The 14,414-nt window shown below is 52.3% G+C and overlaps 2 protein-coding genes across 2 annotated transcripts in view; one reads left to right on the plus strand and one right to left on the minus strand.

Moving 5' to 3' along the window:
- WNT5B (Wnt family member 5B) overlaps positions 1-14,414 on the minus strand; it is a 90,433-nt gene that overhangs the window by 42,860 nt on the left and 33,159 nt on the right. The gene's annotated exons all lie outside the window — the stretch shown is intronic.
- Positions 7-1,927, plus strand: FBXL14 (F-box and leucine rich repeat protein 14). Its single transcript, XM_027093047.1, has one exon. The coding sequence runs from the start codon at positions 256-258 to the stop codon at positions 1,456-1,458; it is 1,203 nt and encodes a 400-aa protein (XP_026948848.1). The 5' UTR covers positions 7-255; the 3' UTR covers positions 1,459-1,927.

Consider the following 14,414-nt stretch of genomic DNA (forward strand, 5'->3'; position numbering starts at 1 on the left):
CGGGCCGGGCGCGGCAGAGCTGAGCCCAGCAAGGGCCGGGCTGCGGGGGCGCCCGCCCGGGATGTGAGCGCCGAGCGCGCCGGGCGGGGAGGGCGGGCAGGGCGGCAGGAAGGACGCGCGGACGGGAGGAGGAGCGGCGCCGAGCCGGAAGGCGGGAGGCGCGTCCGTTGGGCCCGCGGCGCGGCCGGCCAGCCGCCTCGTCGCTCGGGCGGGAGCGGGGCCCCGCGCCTCCTCCCCGACGCCGCGGGGAGGAAGATGGAGACGCACATCTCGTGCCTGTTCCCCGAGCTGCTGGCCATGATCTTCGGCTACCTGGACGTGCGCGACAAGGGGCGCGCGGCGCAGGTGTGCACGGCCTGGCGGGACGCCGCCTACCACAAGTCGGTGTGGCGGGGGGTGGAGGCCAAGCTGCACCTGCGCCGGGCCAACCCGTCGCTGTTCCCCAGCCTGCAGGCCCGGGGCATCCGCCGGGTGCAGATCCTGAGCCTGCGCCGCAGCCTCAGCTACGTGATCCAGGGCATGGCCAACATCGAGAGCCTCAACCTCAGCGGCTGCTACAACCTCACCGACAACGGACTGGGCCACGCGTTCGTTCAGGAGATCGGCTCGCTGCGCGCCCTCAACCTGAGCCTGTGCAAGCAGATCACCGACAGCAGCCTGGGCCGCATAGCCCAGTACCTCAAGGGCCTGGAGGTGCTGGAGCTGGGCGGCTGCAGCAACATCACCAACACCGGCCTCCTGCTCATCGCCTGGGGCCTGCAGCGCCTCAAGAGCCTTAATCTCCGCAGCTGCCGCCATCTCTCGGACGTGGGCATCGGGCACCTGGCCGGCATGACGCGCAGCGCGGCCGAGGGCTGCCTGGGCCTGGAGCAGCTCACGCTGCAGGACTGCCAGAAGCTCACGGATCTGTCTCTGAAGCACATCTCCCGGGGGCTGACGGGCCTGAGGCTCCTCAACCTCAGCTTCTGCGGAGGCATCTCGGACGCAGGCCTCCTGCACCTGTCGCACATGGGCAGCCTGCGCAGCCTTAACCTGCGCTCCTGCGACAACATCAGTGACACGGGCATCATGCATCTGGCCATGGGCAGCCTGCGCCTCTCGGGGCTGGATGTGTCCTTCTGTGACAAGGTGGGGGACCAGAGCCTGGCTTACATAGCGCAGGGGCTGGACGGCCTCAAGTCCCTGTCCCTCTGCTCCTGCCACATAAGCGACGATGGCATCAACCGCATGGTGCGGCAGATGCACGGGCTGCGCACACTCAACATCGGGCAGTGTGTACGCATCACGGACAAGGGCCTGGAGCTGATCGCCGAGCACCTGAGCCAGCTCACCGGCATCGACCTGTACGGCTGCACCCGCATCACCAAGCGCGGCCTGGAGCGCATCACGCAGCTGCCCTGCCTCAAGGTACTCAACCTGGGCCTCTGGCAGATGACGGACAGTGAGAAGGTCAGGTGAGGGCGGCAGCACCAACTCCCCCGGCCCCGCCCTGTTCGTCCTCCTGCCACCGCCGCGGCCCCCGCGCTCACTCAACACGCACACGTAGACCCAGAGCATTGCCGGGGACGCGGTGGGGGCGATGACGCGGAGCCCCAGTCTCGTCCTCCCCTCCCCCCCCGTTGCGTCCGGGGTCCCTCCGCCCCCACACCCTCTCCTTTTCCCCGAGGATGCGGAGAAGGACTCGCCACCCACCAGCCACTCCTCCCAGCAGGGGTTTGGAGGACGGACTGAGCTACCGTATCCCCGCCGCGCTGCATTTGGAAACGGGGGTGGGGAGTGACCAGTCCTTTCAGCCCTGGGGAGTTGGGGAAAATGTCTGCCTTCACTTAAGCTTTCATTTGAATACTGTGATCTGGTTTTTATTTCGAAACGTATAAAAGCAAACCCAACTACAACGGCCTTTTCACCCTTCTTCCACTTCGTAACTGATCCCAGTCTCTCGTCATCAGTCCTTTGACAGTACTCTGCTACCCACGCTCATTTCATTTGTATTGTCTTTTTTTATTTTTTTTGAAGAAAGTTGACATCATGGTCTCTTTTTTTTTCTGCTGAGTATAGTCTATATATTATATATATATATAAATTATATATATATGTGTGTGTGTGTGTGTGTATATATATATATATATATACATATATATATATATGTGTGTGTGTGTCTGGCTACCTCGTTTTAGTTTACTTTTTTCTCTGAAGCCCTGGAATTCTACAAGAGAGATATTTTGAGACTGAAACATTTTTGTGCCTGGACTGGAAAGATGCCCATCGGGTTTGTACATCTTTTTTGTTTTGGCTTCTTCCCAAACCCCATCCACCCCGTGTATCCCACTTCACACTCCGGCTCCGCTTTCCTTTTTCTCCTTGTCCACAGGGATTTGAGGGCCCAGCCGTGACCCTAAATGCTGACTTAATTTATAGCACAAATGTGTGGGAGACGTGAGCGTTGGACTGTTTTGTTTTTTGTTATTTTTTGTGTGTGTTTGAGATGCAGATTGTGTCTTGAAAATGATGATTACATATGCAGATTCTGCCCTGCCCTCCCCCTCTTGCAAGTTTCCCCACGAAAAGGTCACACAGTGAGGGTTCCTGTTGGGAGCGGAGGAGCTTCCAGAGCCCCCGGGGCTGAAATGTGAAGGGGAGGAGACTGAAATTCATGTCTTATCTCTGTTCTGTTAATAAAACGGGAGTTTGTGGGTTTTTAAGAATTCTGTTTCTAAATGGAGGAGTAGATGCCTTTATTTTGATGGGGGTTGGGACTTGTGGCTTTAAAAAAAAAAAAAATCACTTTTGTGTAGGATGTACATTTTCGTTGGATTTTTTTGGTTTGTTTATTGTTTTTTAGAATCCTCCACAGCAACATGCGAGACCATGGAGTAAAAGAAACCCAGAGACCTTTATCAATTAATTGTACTGTTTGTGAATTTGTATAAATAATAACAAAGATCCTCTTAAAACGTTTATATTCTTACAGTAAAAGGTTAAACTGATATTTATATAATAAAAGAGGAAATATGAAGTATGTTTTTGAAAAAAAAAAAAAACCAAAAACAAAAGCCTTGTATCTGTGCATTATTTTTAAGGCGGTGTGTGTTTGGGTCCAGGCCACGGTAGGAGGTGCTGTTTTGTGTCTCTGAAGTAAAAAGCATAAGATGCAGAGTTCCGTGCAGCCTGTGTGGTGTGAGCTCACGGTGAAAAATTTATTCTGTATGAGGTTCACCACTGACATCTACATGTTTTGTTGCTAGAAATGGGATTGGAATGGAGGTTTATATAACTTCTGGTTCTGGACTGTCAACAACATGGAAATTTAAAGAAACTGAACAAAATGAAACTTCTTCTTAAACCAGATTTGTAAGAGTCACAGTTTCACCAGGGTGGCCAGTTTTTCTCCACATGGACGTGAGATCTAGGGTGATGTTCAAGAAATGCGTCCTGAGATGTGGAAGTGGGAAGAAAGATGGGTTTCTTGACCCTGAGCGGGTGTGGGGAGGCTGCGAGGGGGCGGGGAGGGCGCCAGGGCCATTGTTGGGAAAGTTAAGGGCGCTCAGTCATGCGGACTGCGGCTCAGCGCGAGCAGTGCGGCAGGGCGGGGGCTCGGGCCCCTCCTTAGCATTCCCCGCCAGCCCCGCCAGCGCCGCCGGGTTGGACACTTTCCTGGGGGCGGGGAGGCCGGCCTGGAGTTCTTGCACATTTGCATTTTAAGAAGGCGGCCACTCGAACCCCGGTGAGGGTTCTTAGACTGAATTGGGGCTGAATACCAACAATTCCAGCAAAGAGCTCCCTTTGGTAGACAATAACTAAATCATCTGACACCCTGTGGTTGGGCTGTGGAAACGGAAGTGTATAAATGCGCCAGCAGTGGGGTTTTTCATATTCTTGTTTCGCAGAGGTCTGTCTTACTTGTTTTTGAGGGTTTTTTTTTTTTTTTTTTTATACTGATCCCAGGAAGAGCCGATAAGAATAGCACAAAACTTTCCTGGATCAACACCTCTTTCCAGGAAGAGAGCTAGAACCAGGTTTCTCTTGGGTAGGACTGTTTTGTAAAGTTTCCAAGCTTGCTGTACGGGCCTGTCACAAAAGCTGCATTGTTCCTTCTTGGAGAGCCACCACAAGTGGGTCTAATGGAGCCTGACACTAGATCCATCTTCCTTTTCTTTGGGGAAGGTGTGGATCTCTTTCTTCCCTCTTAGGTTACAGTGCTTACTGCCTGGAAAAAAAAAAAAAGTGTGAACCCTAGTAAGAAGAGACTCTGAATCAGGGTCAGCTTTCTTTTAGCATTTGCCTCTACAGCACACGAAGCTTCCACAAGCTGTGAGTTCCTATTTTTCTTCTTCCAAGAGATCGTGTGGCTGTGCAGATTCAGTCAGTAAGAATCTGGGCACCTCCTACGTCTTAGGCTCTGTGCTCACCTCCTTCATTTAATACAGAAAGTAATCCTACCAGCTATAACTGGAAGGTTTTCTGTTTCTCTGCTTTGTCTTGGTTTTTAAATATAAGCTTGACTCAAGGCTGGTAAATTACTGTTTGGAAGTTAAGATCACGGGCCTGGTGTCCTCATCCTGAACTGGGCAGAGTTTAGAATGTATCTCAGTGTCTCGGGAAAGATGAGTAAACCTCCTTGCATCAGTCAGAGGTGACTGCTTACCCCTCAACCTTTTTTGACAGAAAGAAAGGAATCAGGGTTGAGAACCAACGATGTGCTCTGCCTGGTTGGTACTTGAAAATTTCTCCGAGTCCTCAAAGCAACCTGCTGAAAGGTACCCTCTTTTCCAGATGAGAATACTGCTCGCCTAAAGCCAGCCACTAAGTCCAGCCCCCTTCCACTCCACGAGGAGGATCAGCTACTGATCGCACCTTGGTTTCCAGGAAGGCGACCTCCCAGAAGCGAGTGGTGGCTGTCTGAACCCAGGATGGACAGGCTCGGGCCAAGGGCACCACCTGAAAGGGAGCAGAAGTGGAGTTGGCCTCACCATACCTACGGGAATGGAAGGAAATGCTTTTCAAGAATAGGAGCGCTAAGCACATGAGCGGATGTGTAATATGTGGGTGGCGCACAGGTTAAGAGGACTTCAGGGCAATTTTTAGAGTAACAGAAAAAACCTGGCTCAGGTATTTGCCAAAACTCCAGAACTGAAAAAACAAAATAGGAACTTAGTGTAAACTTTATCATCTAGAAGCAATAAACCTCAGTAGGAACTGTGTTGGTGGCAGTCAGGAAAGGGTTCCGCGTACTTGTCCGAGACTCATGGGGCAAAAGCCATGAAGCGTCTGCTGAAAAGATGGTGTGTAAGTGAAGGGCGGGGTCGGCGGGGTTCAGACAGTGTCTGCAGCCTCCTCAAGACCGCGACGGGCCTCTAGCTGAGAGCGCTGGGTGTTGCTGAATAATTCTCCCTGCCGTAGACGCCTGCCTGCCCAACTCCTCCGTCCTAAGGCGGGGAGGGCCCACCTGATGTATCCCACCTTTGGCAGCAGTGACAAGGATGCTTGCCTAACTTACGGTACATCCTTAAACAGTTAAGAAAATTCAAACCGATCATTATTCTTTCATGATTGAAATCAGCAGCAAAGATCTGAAAAAGCCAATGTTCCTTTTACGACAGCTTCTTTAACGGTAAGAGCCTTCTCTTAAACGGAGACACACGATACGTAAATTGAAGCGTGGCTTATCCCCCAAATCCAGGTGCTTTCCCACAGTGGTTATTAGATGCTGATCTTGCAATATAAGTAAAACCCTTCCCTTCCGACTTAGAGAATCTGAACTCAAGTTTTCAAAGGGGAGAGGGGAGTGGCCCCCAGGGACCACTGTGTTTCCAAAGGATAAGACCCCCTTATTAAGAGATCAGATTTGTAAAACAAAACCAAGACCTCATGCAGCTTCTGACAACCGTTCCTCTGCTCCCAGAGCTCTGCTGCGGCCAGGGGGCCAGTGAGTCAACCCGTGGTTGCCCCCTCTGCTGCCCTTCCCCCTCTGCATCACCCCCTCTTAAAAGTTAATTCTGCCCCTTTAATAGAGGGCAAGACCTAAATTGTGTGCCACCGTGACCCCTGAGGAGTCAGGGGCGAGGCTTTTGGTGAAATCATGTGGGTCCTGGGCAAAGCACAGGATTAGCAATCGGAAAGCTGCATTGAATCCCGAGCCAGTGCCCAGGCCACACCTGTCTCGTCTTGTCAAGGTGCTTTGCTCAAATGGTACGGAGCAAGTTAAGTTTTTTGAAAAGTGAATGTTGTCAGACAGAGGAGACCTCATATTTGGACCCGTGCCAACTATTAAGAATTTAGAACGTCTCCAAGGTGAGTGCACAGCTGGGCAAAGAGTGAACACTCAGGTCTCGGATAGAAGAGGGGCATTTCCAGACATCTGTACCTTTAAATGTCCACAGCTGATCAGTTTCAGCCTTTTCCTCTTTCGCAGGGGTGGCTCTGATGTGGCCTGGTGGAGCTGCCGGTACCACCTGGAGCGCTGGGTACCATGGACAAAGCCACTCCTCCCGTTCAGGGCAAGAGGAAGTCGGCACGAGAGCAGAAGTGATGGCACGAGACGGGGTACGTTGACATCCCCCCCAAACAAAACAATCCAAGTGGAATTCCTCCATCTCCTGTTTGTTAACCCAAGAAAGTGCACATATTTTCTTAAAAGAAGACTTAAGTTTTTTATTATCTCATCACTCTTCCACTTTGTGTAAAGGACAAATGCCCCATGTCCTGTGCGTTCGCTTTCATCTGTGAGAGTGGACAGCATCCCGGTCACACAGGCGGGATGTGGGTGCGGCCCGCGGGCGCACGGAGTCTGGACCGTGTTCGGCTTCCCTGTCTCCGGATTTGTGTTTCCCCAAAGCTGGTGGATGCTGGACATTTAATTTTATAAACGGGGAAAGAGGCTTGACGAGGGTGAAAGACTGTGCCCAGTGACCACCCCAGACTTTACCCATCACCGGGGAGGCCGGTCTCCAGCAGGAGGGAGCGGGGGGTCCTTCCCTGAGCTGTTGTCAAGCAACACCCGACTCCCTGCTTCTGAAGAGAGCTGAGCTAGAGCACATTATTTTCATCTGGAGTAAACGCCCCGAATGCTGAAAGTTATTATTTAATACACATTACTTATGCAAACTCAGACGTGTACGTTACTCATGCAAACTCCTTTTTCAAGGAGCCGGAAAGCTAGTGCGAGGAGTTGGTAAACGGGCTTAGGGTACCGGGTGGCCCGAGTATGAGTGAGGGTCCAGTCGGTCCCCTGTCGTCCTCAAGCACGTGGGCCAGCTCTCCAGCACTGCTCCGTCATGGACGGTGACAAACAGACGACACAAAGGCCTCCATGCTGAGAAGTCACAGCTCCACACGCCCGGGGCCGCCTGTCACAAAGGAGAACTGAGCTGTGAGAGCACGAGGTGTTTTCTCATCACTCAAGGATAAAACGTCCTGACTTTACAGATGTTTTACCTACAAATCCCTCCTGTCCCAAAAGAGTAAAAGGGTCTAGTCCAGTGTGTTCACATCAGCACCGCTTCTGTTCCCTGCTCTCCGGGGGATGTCACCCGCCGTCCAGAGGCTCAGGCCTGCTCATGGTACCAGCAGTGACCCCCTGCCGGATCAGGGCCAGAGCGACAGGAGCGGCACAGACACAGCGGGGAAAGAGCCCAGTCCAGATTCACTTCTCATAAATGGTGTGGAATTACTCCACATGGTTTGGAAAGCACTGTTTTCCTCATCTAAAAAGATGATGCAAATATTTACTACAAATGTTTGTTTGTAATAGTGTTTTTCCTTAGGACAGGTTTACCCCACACTGGCATTTTTATGCACACGCTTGTGTACGTTTGTGTGGGAATAGCTCCCGGCTTCCACTCTGCTTTTTGAGACGTGGCCTCTAGATAGAGAGGAACCCCCCAAACTAGTCCTCACGTTCCTTAGAATCTTCGGTGGAATCCCCGAGGCCAGGACTGGTCAGATGCATGAAATGAGGGGGAACTGCCACAGTTAAACCCCTCAAATTCGTAGCCTTCTTAGATGGGAGATACACTAACCAGGGCCTTCCGTTTTTACCTCAGTGTTTTAAACCTTAGCTTCCGAGCTTCAAAGCCCACTGCTATGAACTACCAAAAAGAAAAAAGGCCAGTAGTGTGCCTTGAGCAAACTGTATGAAAATACAGCATTAAAGTGACAGCTTCGAGCTCTTCTAGTTCATTTCCAATGCACAAACTTTAGCGTCTTTCAGGGATCTACGGTACGGCCAGGTTCTGTGGCCTGAACGTTGTCGAGCTCCCAGCGCAGCTTCCTGACATAGCAGGCAGAGAAGCTCTTCGGGTTTTCTGAGCCTGGACTGGATAGACGACTGGCCTTCCCAGCCTCCCTGACGTCCAGACGCCTGGCCATTGTGCTCGGAGTCAAAGGGCGACAGGACAGTGACCCACAGCAAGGCAGCTGGCCTATCTTTTCCCCCACACGCAAGGGTCTAATGCTCAACGGAATCACAGGAGGACCCGCGGAAATTCACTCCAATAAAGCAGGGCACAGGGTTTCGCAGTGACAGCCTCACCCCTGCTTGCGTCGGAAGCTAAACTGCGTCTCTGTAAGTTAGGAGACAGGTCGCACGGCACCTCGTGAAAGGCAGGGGTGGAAAGTCAATCTTGCCTCTTGCTGCGTTGTTCCTCGACCTTCCCATCCCCCGCAAACCCTCTTCCACCTTCTCCCACCCATTCACCCTCCCCGCGGGGCTGCAGCCCTGCGTCGTGGCCACACCAGCGTCAGAGGCGGGCGTCTGACCTCGTGCTTTCCTTTACCCAAGTGCACTAAGACGATTTTAGGATCCACTGTGGGGCAGAAAAGTAAAGTACGGTTCATGCAAAACTCCACGTATGTTTTCCACGTGGAAAGGCGGACTGTCTTTATCCACGGCGCCTGCTAGCCCCGAGACCCGTCAGCAGGTGGCAGCATTGCCTGTGAGCCGGATGCCCTCCGGCAGGTGCCCCCGGTCGCCTCCCCACAAAGACCTTCCCGGTGTGAGTGAGAGCTGGCGAGACAACCTCATGTCGCCAAGAAGATGAAATGGAGTTTTTAAGTATTGGTGGAGTCAGGGACGCCAGTGCTGGGCACTCGGTTTGGGAGCAGGTATCAGATGCGCCTTCCGGACGGTTCCCTGATGTAGCTGGCGGGAATCAAACATCAACTCCTAACTTTTCTGTAAGACCATCTCATACAGATCCTGTTAGATTGCCATATTCGGGGAGTCTGGGAGAACAACTTGGGAAAAAGTTTACACTCACACGTGGAAACATCCATTCTAACAGGAGGAGCAAAAGTGCTGCCTTTATTACACACACACACACACACACACACACACACAAATATTAAAAAATGTTAGGAGTATCAATTTCTAGTTTTTTATTATCAACATGAGGATCTTCTGAAGGAGCCCACGAAAGTGAGGATGATTAAGAGCCCTGACAAAGCAGTGAGGTTGCTCACATACCTAAACTCCTCCCCTGGAAAACAGACATTAGGAACAGGAAGCAGAAATGAAGGAGAAAGAACTTCGGAGCCAACCTGGCCAGATTCCGTAAAACGCCACAACGAGGGACAGGCTGGGGTCTCCCGCCGTCTTGGCCCCGACCGTCTGGCCTCGGGGCATGAAAGCAAGGATCTTAAGGGCAGGTGCAGATGTGGAATCAAAGTGTGGAAGGTGGAGGTGGCCGTGTCCCGCGGCTGCACCTGCCACGCCGTGCCATCCCAATGAGGCTCGCCACCAGCACGGTGACGCAAAGGCCATTTTTGGTTAGAAAATGGGAGAAGGGAAAGGAGAAGCTTCTGGAACTCAGGGCCCAGGCACGAAGCTGATCACTGCTCCTGCCAGCAACCAAGAAGGTCGTAGGAAACCAGAAAACCTCCCGGCAGCTCCGTGGACTCTCAGGCTGTGTGTCAGTGACACACAGAACGAATACAGATTCAGGGAAACAACCCGGATAAAGGAAACAGGTGGCCGGGGAGAGAAAAGAGGACACGGAGGGGACACAGAGACCAGGTGAGGCGAGTGCAGGGGAGGCCAACGGCCAGCATGCCCAGCCTGGACCCCAGGAGGAGCTGGGAGGGGTGCTTGGGGCCAACATCTCTGGGAGCGGCGTTCCTGGGCTACTCGTGTTTTCAGGAAGACAGTCCTTCTTCCTCTGGTTGTGTGACTCGGACACGAGACAAAAATTCCGACTACTAGGTCCCCGGGCTGGCCTGAGGAGCTGGCAGTAGGGTGTTGGGCCCCCGGTAAGGTGACGGGTCCCACTCCCAGAGTGTGGCTGTTACTGCCCAGCCTCCTGGCCGTCACCGTCAGGACAAAGGTTCTGTGCTACCCACTCTCCCCATCCTGCAAAGAAAATCACCCAGAACGACAGCGTCCCAGGGCTGTCATGTAACACCTCCTGTGTCGTGAGGCTCCCTGGCCTGGACTCTGTCTCTCGATCCCCAGGAGTCGGGCCTCTGCGCCCTGGCCTGGCCAGCACTCGAGTCACCCCACGGAGACAGCTTCTGTTTTAGGTCATGTCCCCAGCCCCAGCCCCAGAGGCCCCGACACAGTGAGCCAAGCCAGGCGGCCAGCACCGCACGTGCACACACCCCTCACCTTCCTCTGTCCGCTCCGTCCTCCCCACAATACAGGGGCCACGTGGCCATCACTGGCCCTCTGAAGTGGTCCGGCCGGGCCACCCGGTCCCTGAGTCAATGGAGACCACGACGGGGGTGCGGGCTGGCCTGCGGTGGGAGCCAGGCACGCGGTGGGCACGACCTGGAGCAGACAGGCCCCTCCGTGCAGGCCCCAAGCCCCTGACCCGGCGCCTTCTGCCTGATGCCCGGAGGGAAAGCCCCACGAGCACCCCACGCCTGGGGGTCTCCGCGCCCTCGGCCGCTCCTGCCTCTGCACCTGTCGTGAACTCGCGGGGCCGCCGACACCTTCCCGCCTCCCGGAGCCCAGACAGGCCGGCTGGGGCTAATCCGCCCGCCACGCAGCTCAGCAGCTCCGCTCCCCTAAGCCCCTGATAACGGTTTTACTAAAATCCTCTTTTGATGGAAAAAAATCCCAGCTGGACATTTCAGGCCCGGCACAATGTACAGGCCTGCGGGTCCCTTTCCCACCTCACAAAGGCCTCTAATCAAGTGGAAAATGTGCTGGAGGCCAGAGGTTGGGTCTGCAATTATTTTTTAAGGGATTACGGAGAAGAATAGAGGCAACGAGGCCCTCCCCCGCTTTGTTTTCCATTTGGTCCTGCTCGACATGCTTGGGGCTGGGGGAAGCCACCCAGATCTCCGCACACCAGGCCTCACCTCTCCCTGCCCCGTGGAAGGGTGGCATCTTTGAACACCATCACTTCAGGAAGACTGAGAGAGTCTGGAAGGAACATGCAGGCCCTATTCTGACCCCGTTTAAGCCCCTATTTATAAAACCACTATGGAGCGGGGCCCCGTGTGTGGGGAGAGCCCTCATTCATTAACCTCTGACCCCGCTCTGTATGCAGAGGGGAGGGTCCATACGCTGCTGGGAGTGGGAGCATTCACTGGGGCTTCCCAGGCTTCGGAGGGCAAGAGGTCGTGTTCCCAATGTCGCCAGATCCCCTCCTCCTTATTTATATACATTGACCCTTCCCCTCACACTGAGCAAATATCCAGGAAACTCCTAAGGCAAAGCATGGATGAAAATACAAGACACCAACCATTTTTATCCGCCTATCTGGAATCGTTTAGAAATGCACACTGCAGAAGGGAGTTTGTCTTCCCCGTACGTTGGGAAGGACCTTTTCTGATGTCATTCGTACAGGAACGTTCATTAAAGATCAACTGATAAAAGGTGAACATCTCAGCTTGGCGCTCTGTTCTCATCCTTCTATTTCAGCCTAGAGAAGCGGCTCATCCTTCTAAACCAGCTGGTTAGTGATGTGTACAGATCCCCAGTAAAAAGGACATGAGCACAAATTCCTAAACTCGTTCTGGGATGATCCAGGATTAGGCTGCTTGGCTCTGAAAGTCAGAGGTCAGCATATATTTCAAAATAAATACCAGGCTGAGTGAGAATTTTCAGGTCCTTTCTTCAAAGTCCCTAAAATAAAAGCAACTACCAAAGGCAAAACAATACCCCTGGCCTGTTTTCGTCAGTATTTATGACTTACTGACATGTTTTGCCTCATTGATTTTGCAGTCCTGTCTCAGAAGGACCCTAAACGTTCAAGAAGTAGATGGAGAGAAACACAATTCTTACATTTAATATCTTACACGAAACACGATGCAGACAGCATACTAGTATTTCATGTTGGCCTTCATAGTTCCTTTGGTGGGTGTTACAGGAGGAGGGGACCACATAGTTCCCCTAAAGAAAGCAAGTCAGGGTGGACCCTGTGGGGTCCTCTCCCCAAATCGTGACAAACACGTTTGCTGAATCACTTCTGCTGGTTTTCAAAGCGTGACGGCTTTCTCCAGGAATGAGCAACCTTCACCCTGCTGCAGAAGATGAGCTTCTCTGGAAAGGTGAAGTGGTAACATTTAAGGGCATCGCAGGAGACAGTGGACCATCTCGAAAGTAGAGCCTGAGGGGGCCTGGCTCCTGAAATAAGGGCAACGCATGAGATAAGCCTGCCTTACAGGGGAGGGGTCCCAAAGCCTCCTCTCCCAATATACTTCCCGAGTCACCCACCACTCAGAATGCTGGCTTACCTCTGTCCTGGGCTTACCACCATTATTTTGTATTCGTCGTTATTCTTATACTTCTCCATCCTTTTAACATACTCTGTTGAACAGAATATCAGTTGTTTTCAAAGCCTCTCTTTTTACCAAAACCAGTTTGGGGGAGAGTAAAATAGCAATTTGGAAACAATAATCTGATAAAATACGGACAGCAACACATCCCAGATTTCTCAGGGCAGATGAAACTTTTAGTACTTTGGAATGTAAACCTCTTTCAGACTCTCACTAGATCACAAAGGTTTCTAAAAATCAACTTAAGACCAGCTCTCTTAATTTTCCATTCAAAATACAAGATGCACATACTTAGAATTAAGAAGTACAAAATATGGGCTTTCAAATTAACGAGAAAGTTTTGTTCAAGGTCTAAAGAGAAAAGGAAATTATATCTTGAGGTTGAAAGGTTATCAGTCCAGGAGTGAACAGTCTTCATCCTGCTTTAGGAGAAGATGAACTTCTTCTCCTAAAGGTGAAGTGATACATTCAAGGGCATCACAGGAGAGACAGTGGACCGTCTCTATCCCGAAGAAGATAGGAAACACTGCTTCTCCGGATCACACTGGGTGGGGAACTACAGGAGAAGCGGAGCCTCATTTCTCCACCGTATTTTCTTCAGCTCTTCCTCTCCTGCTCTTGATAAACCAGGCGACATCTCACTCCTGCCCCAACTGTCTCTGTGCAGTTGCTTCATATTTCTGAAATTCTGCTGTTCACTCATTTTCCATCGTTACGGGCGCACTCATATTCCGATTCACCTGATTCTCTAAACCACCATCTCCATGCCTAACGATCTCCATCCAGCATCCGCAGGCCCTGCGGGGACCACCGCATTCCTGACTCTGAGGCCCTGGGCTTCCCTGCCCTGCCCTACAAGCCTGTCCCCAGCACCTCCCAACAGCCACGGAGCTTCCCAGAAACATCCAGACTGTGGTGGCCAGAGAGTGACGGCTGCCATCCTGCAGCTGACCGGCAGTCTCTACACCGCGGCTTTTAAATATTATTATTACTACAATATGCCTGCCTAGTTAACGCTGCTCTTAAAAGTGATACATAAATCTTTATTTCAAAACTCTGTGGACTTCCCTGGTGGTCCGGTGGTTAAGAGTCCACACTCCCAATGCAGGGGGCCCAGGTTCGATCCCTGGTCAGGGAACTGGATCCCACACGCCCCAACGAAGATCCCGCACACCGCAACTAAGGCCCAGTGCAGCCAAATGAATAAATATTTTTTTTAAAAAAGATCCAAAATTCTGTATTTAAAAAAATCACCCAGAAGAGAAAACTCTGGATGTGGCCAAAAGCTGCCTCTCAGTCCTCACGTGATGCCGCTCCCCTCCCGCGGGACCCCGTGACAGTGGACCGCGTCCTTCAGGACCCAACTCCAGCTTTCAGACTGGTGAGGTGACAGATGCCCCCAATTTGGGGCTGATGATCTTATCTTTGATCTGTATAGATCTTCAAATTAACCATCTGTCAGCACGGGTTAGGCCCCAGAGGGTCCACGGTAATCGGGCAACTGAGGCTACTTCCCCCTGGGTCACCAGCTTCAGAACCTCTTCCAGGTCCTCCCTGGGACGATGATGAGTTTATCTACGTGGTGCTGACAGTCACACGGCAGGGCTGATAGCGCTTGAGCCTGGCTTTATCAGTTATGGAGCTAAAACCGCTTTAAGAGCCTATAAAAACGCGGACAAGTATTCCTTCTGACC

Source organism: Aethalodelphis obliquidens, unplaced genomic scaffold (assembly GCF_003676395.1).
Source record: "Aethalodelphis obliquidens isolate GAN/ISIS:26980383/991018 unplaced genomic scaffold, ASM367639v1 scaffold83, whole genome shotgun sequence".
Classification (NCBI taxonomy): domain Eukaryota; kingdom Metazoa; phylum Chordata; class Mammalia; order Artiodactyla; family Delphinidae; genus Aethalodelphis; species Aethalodelphis obliquidens.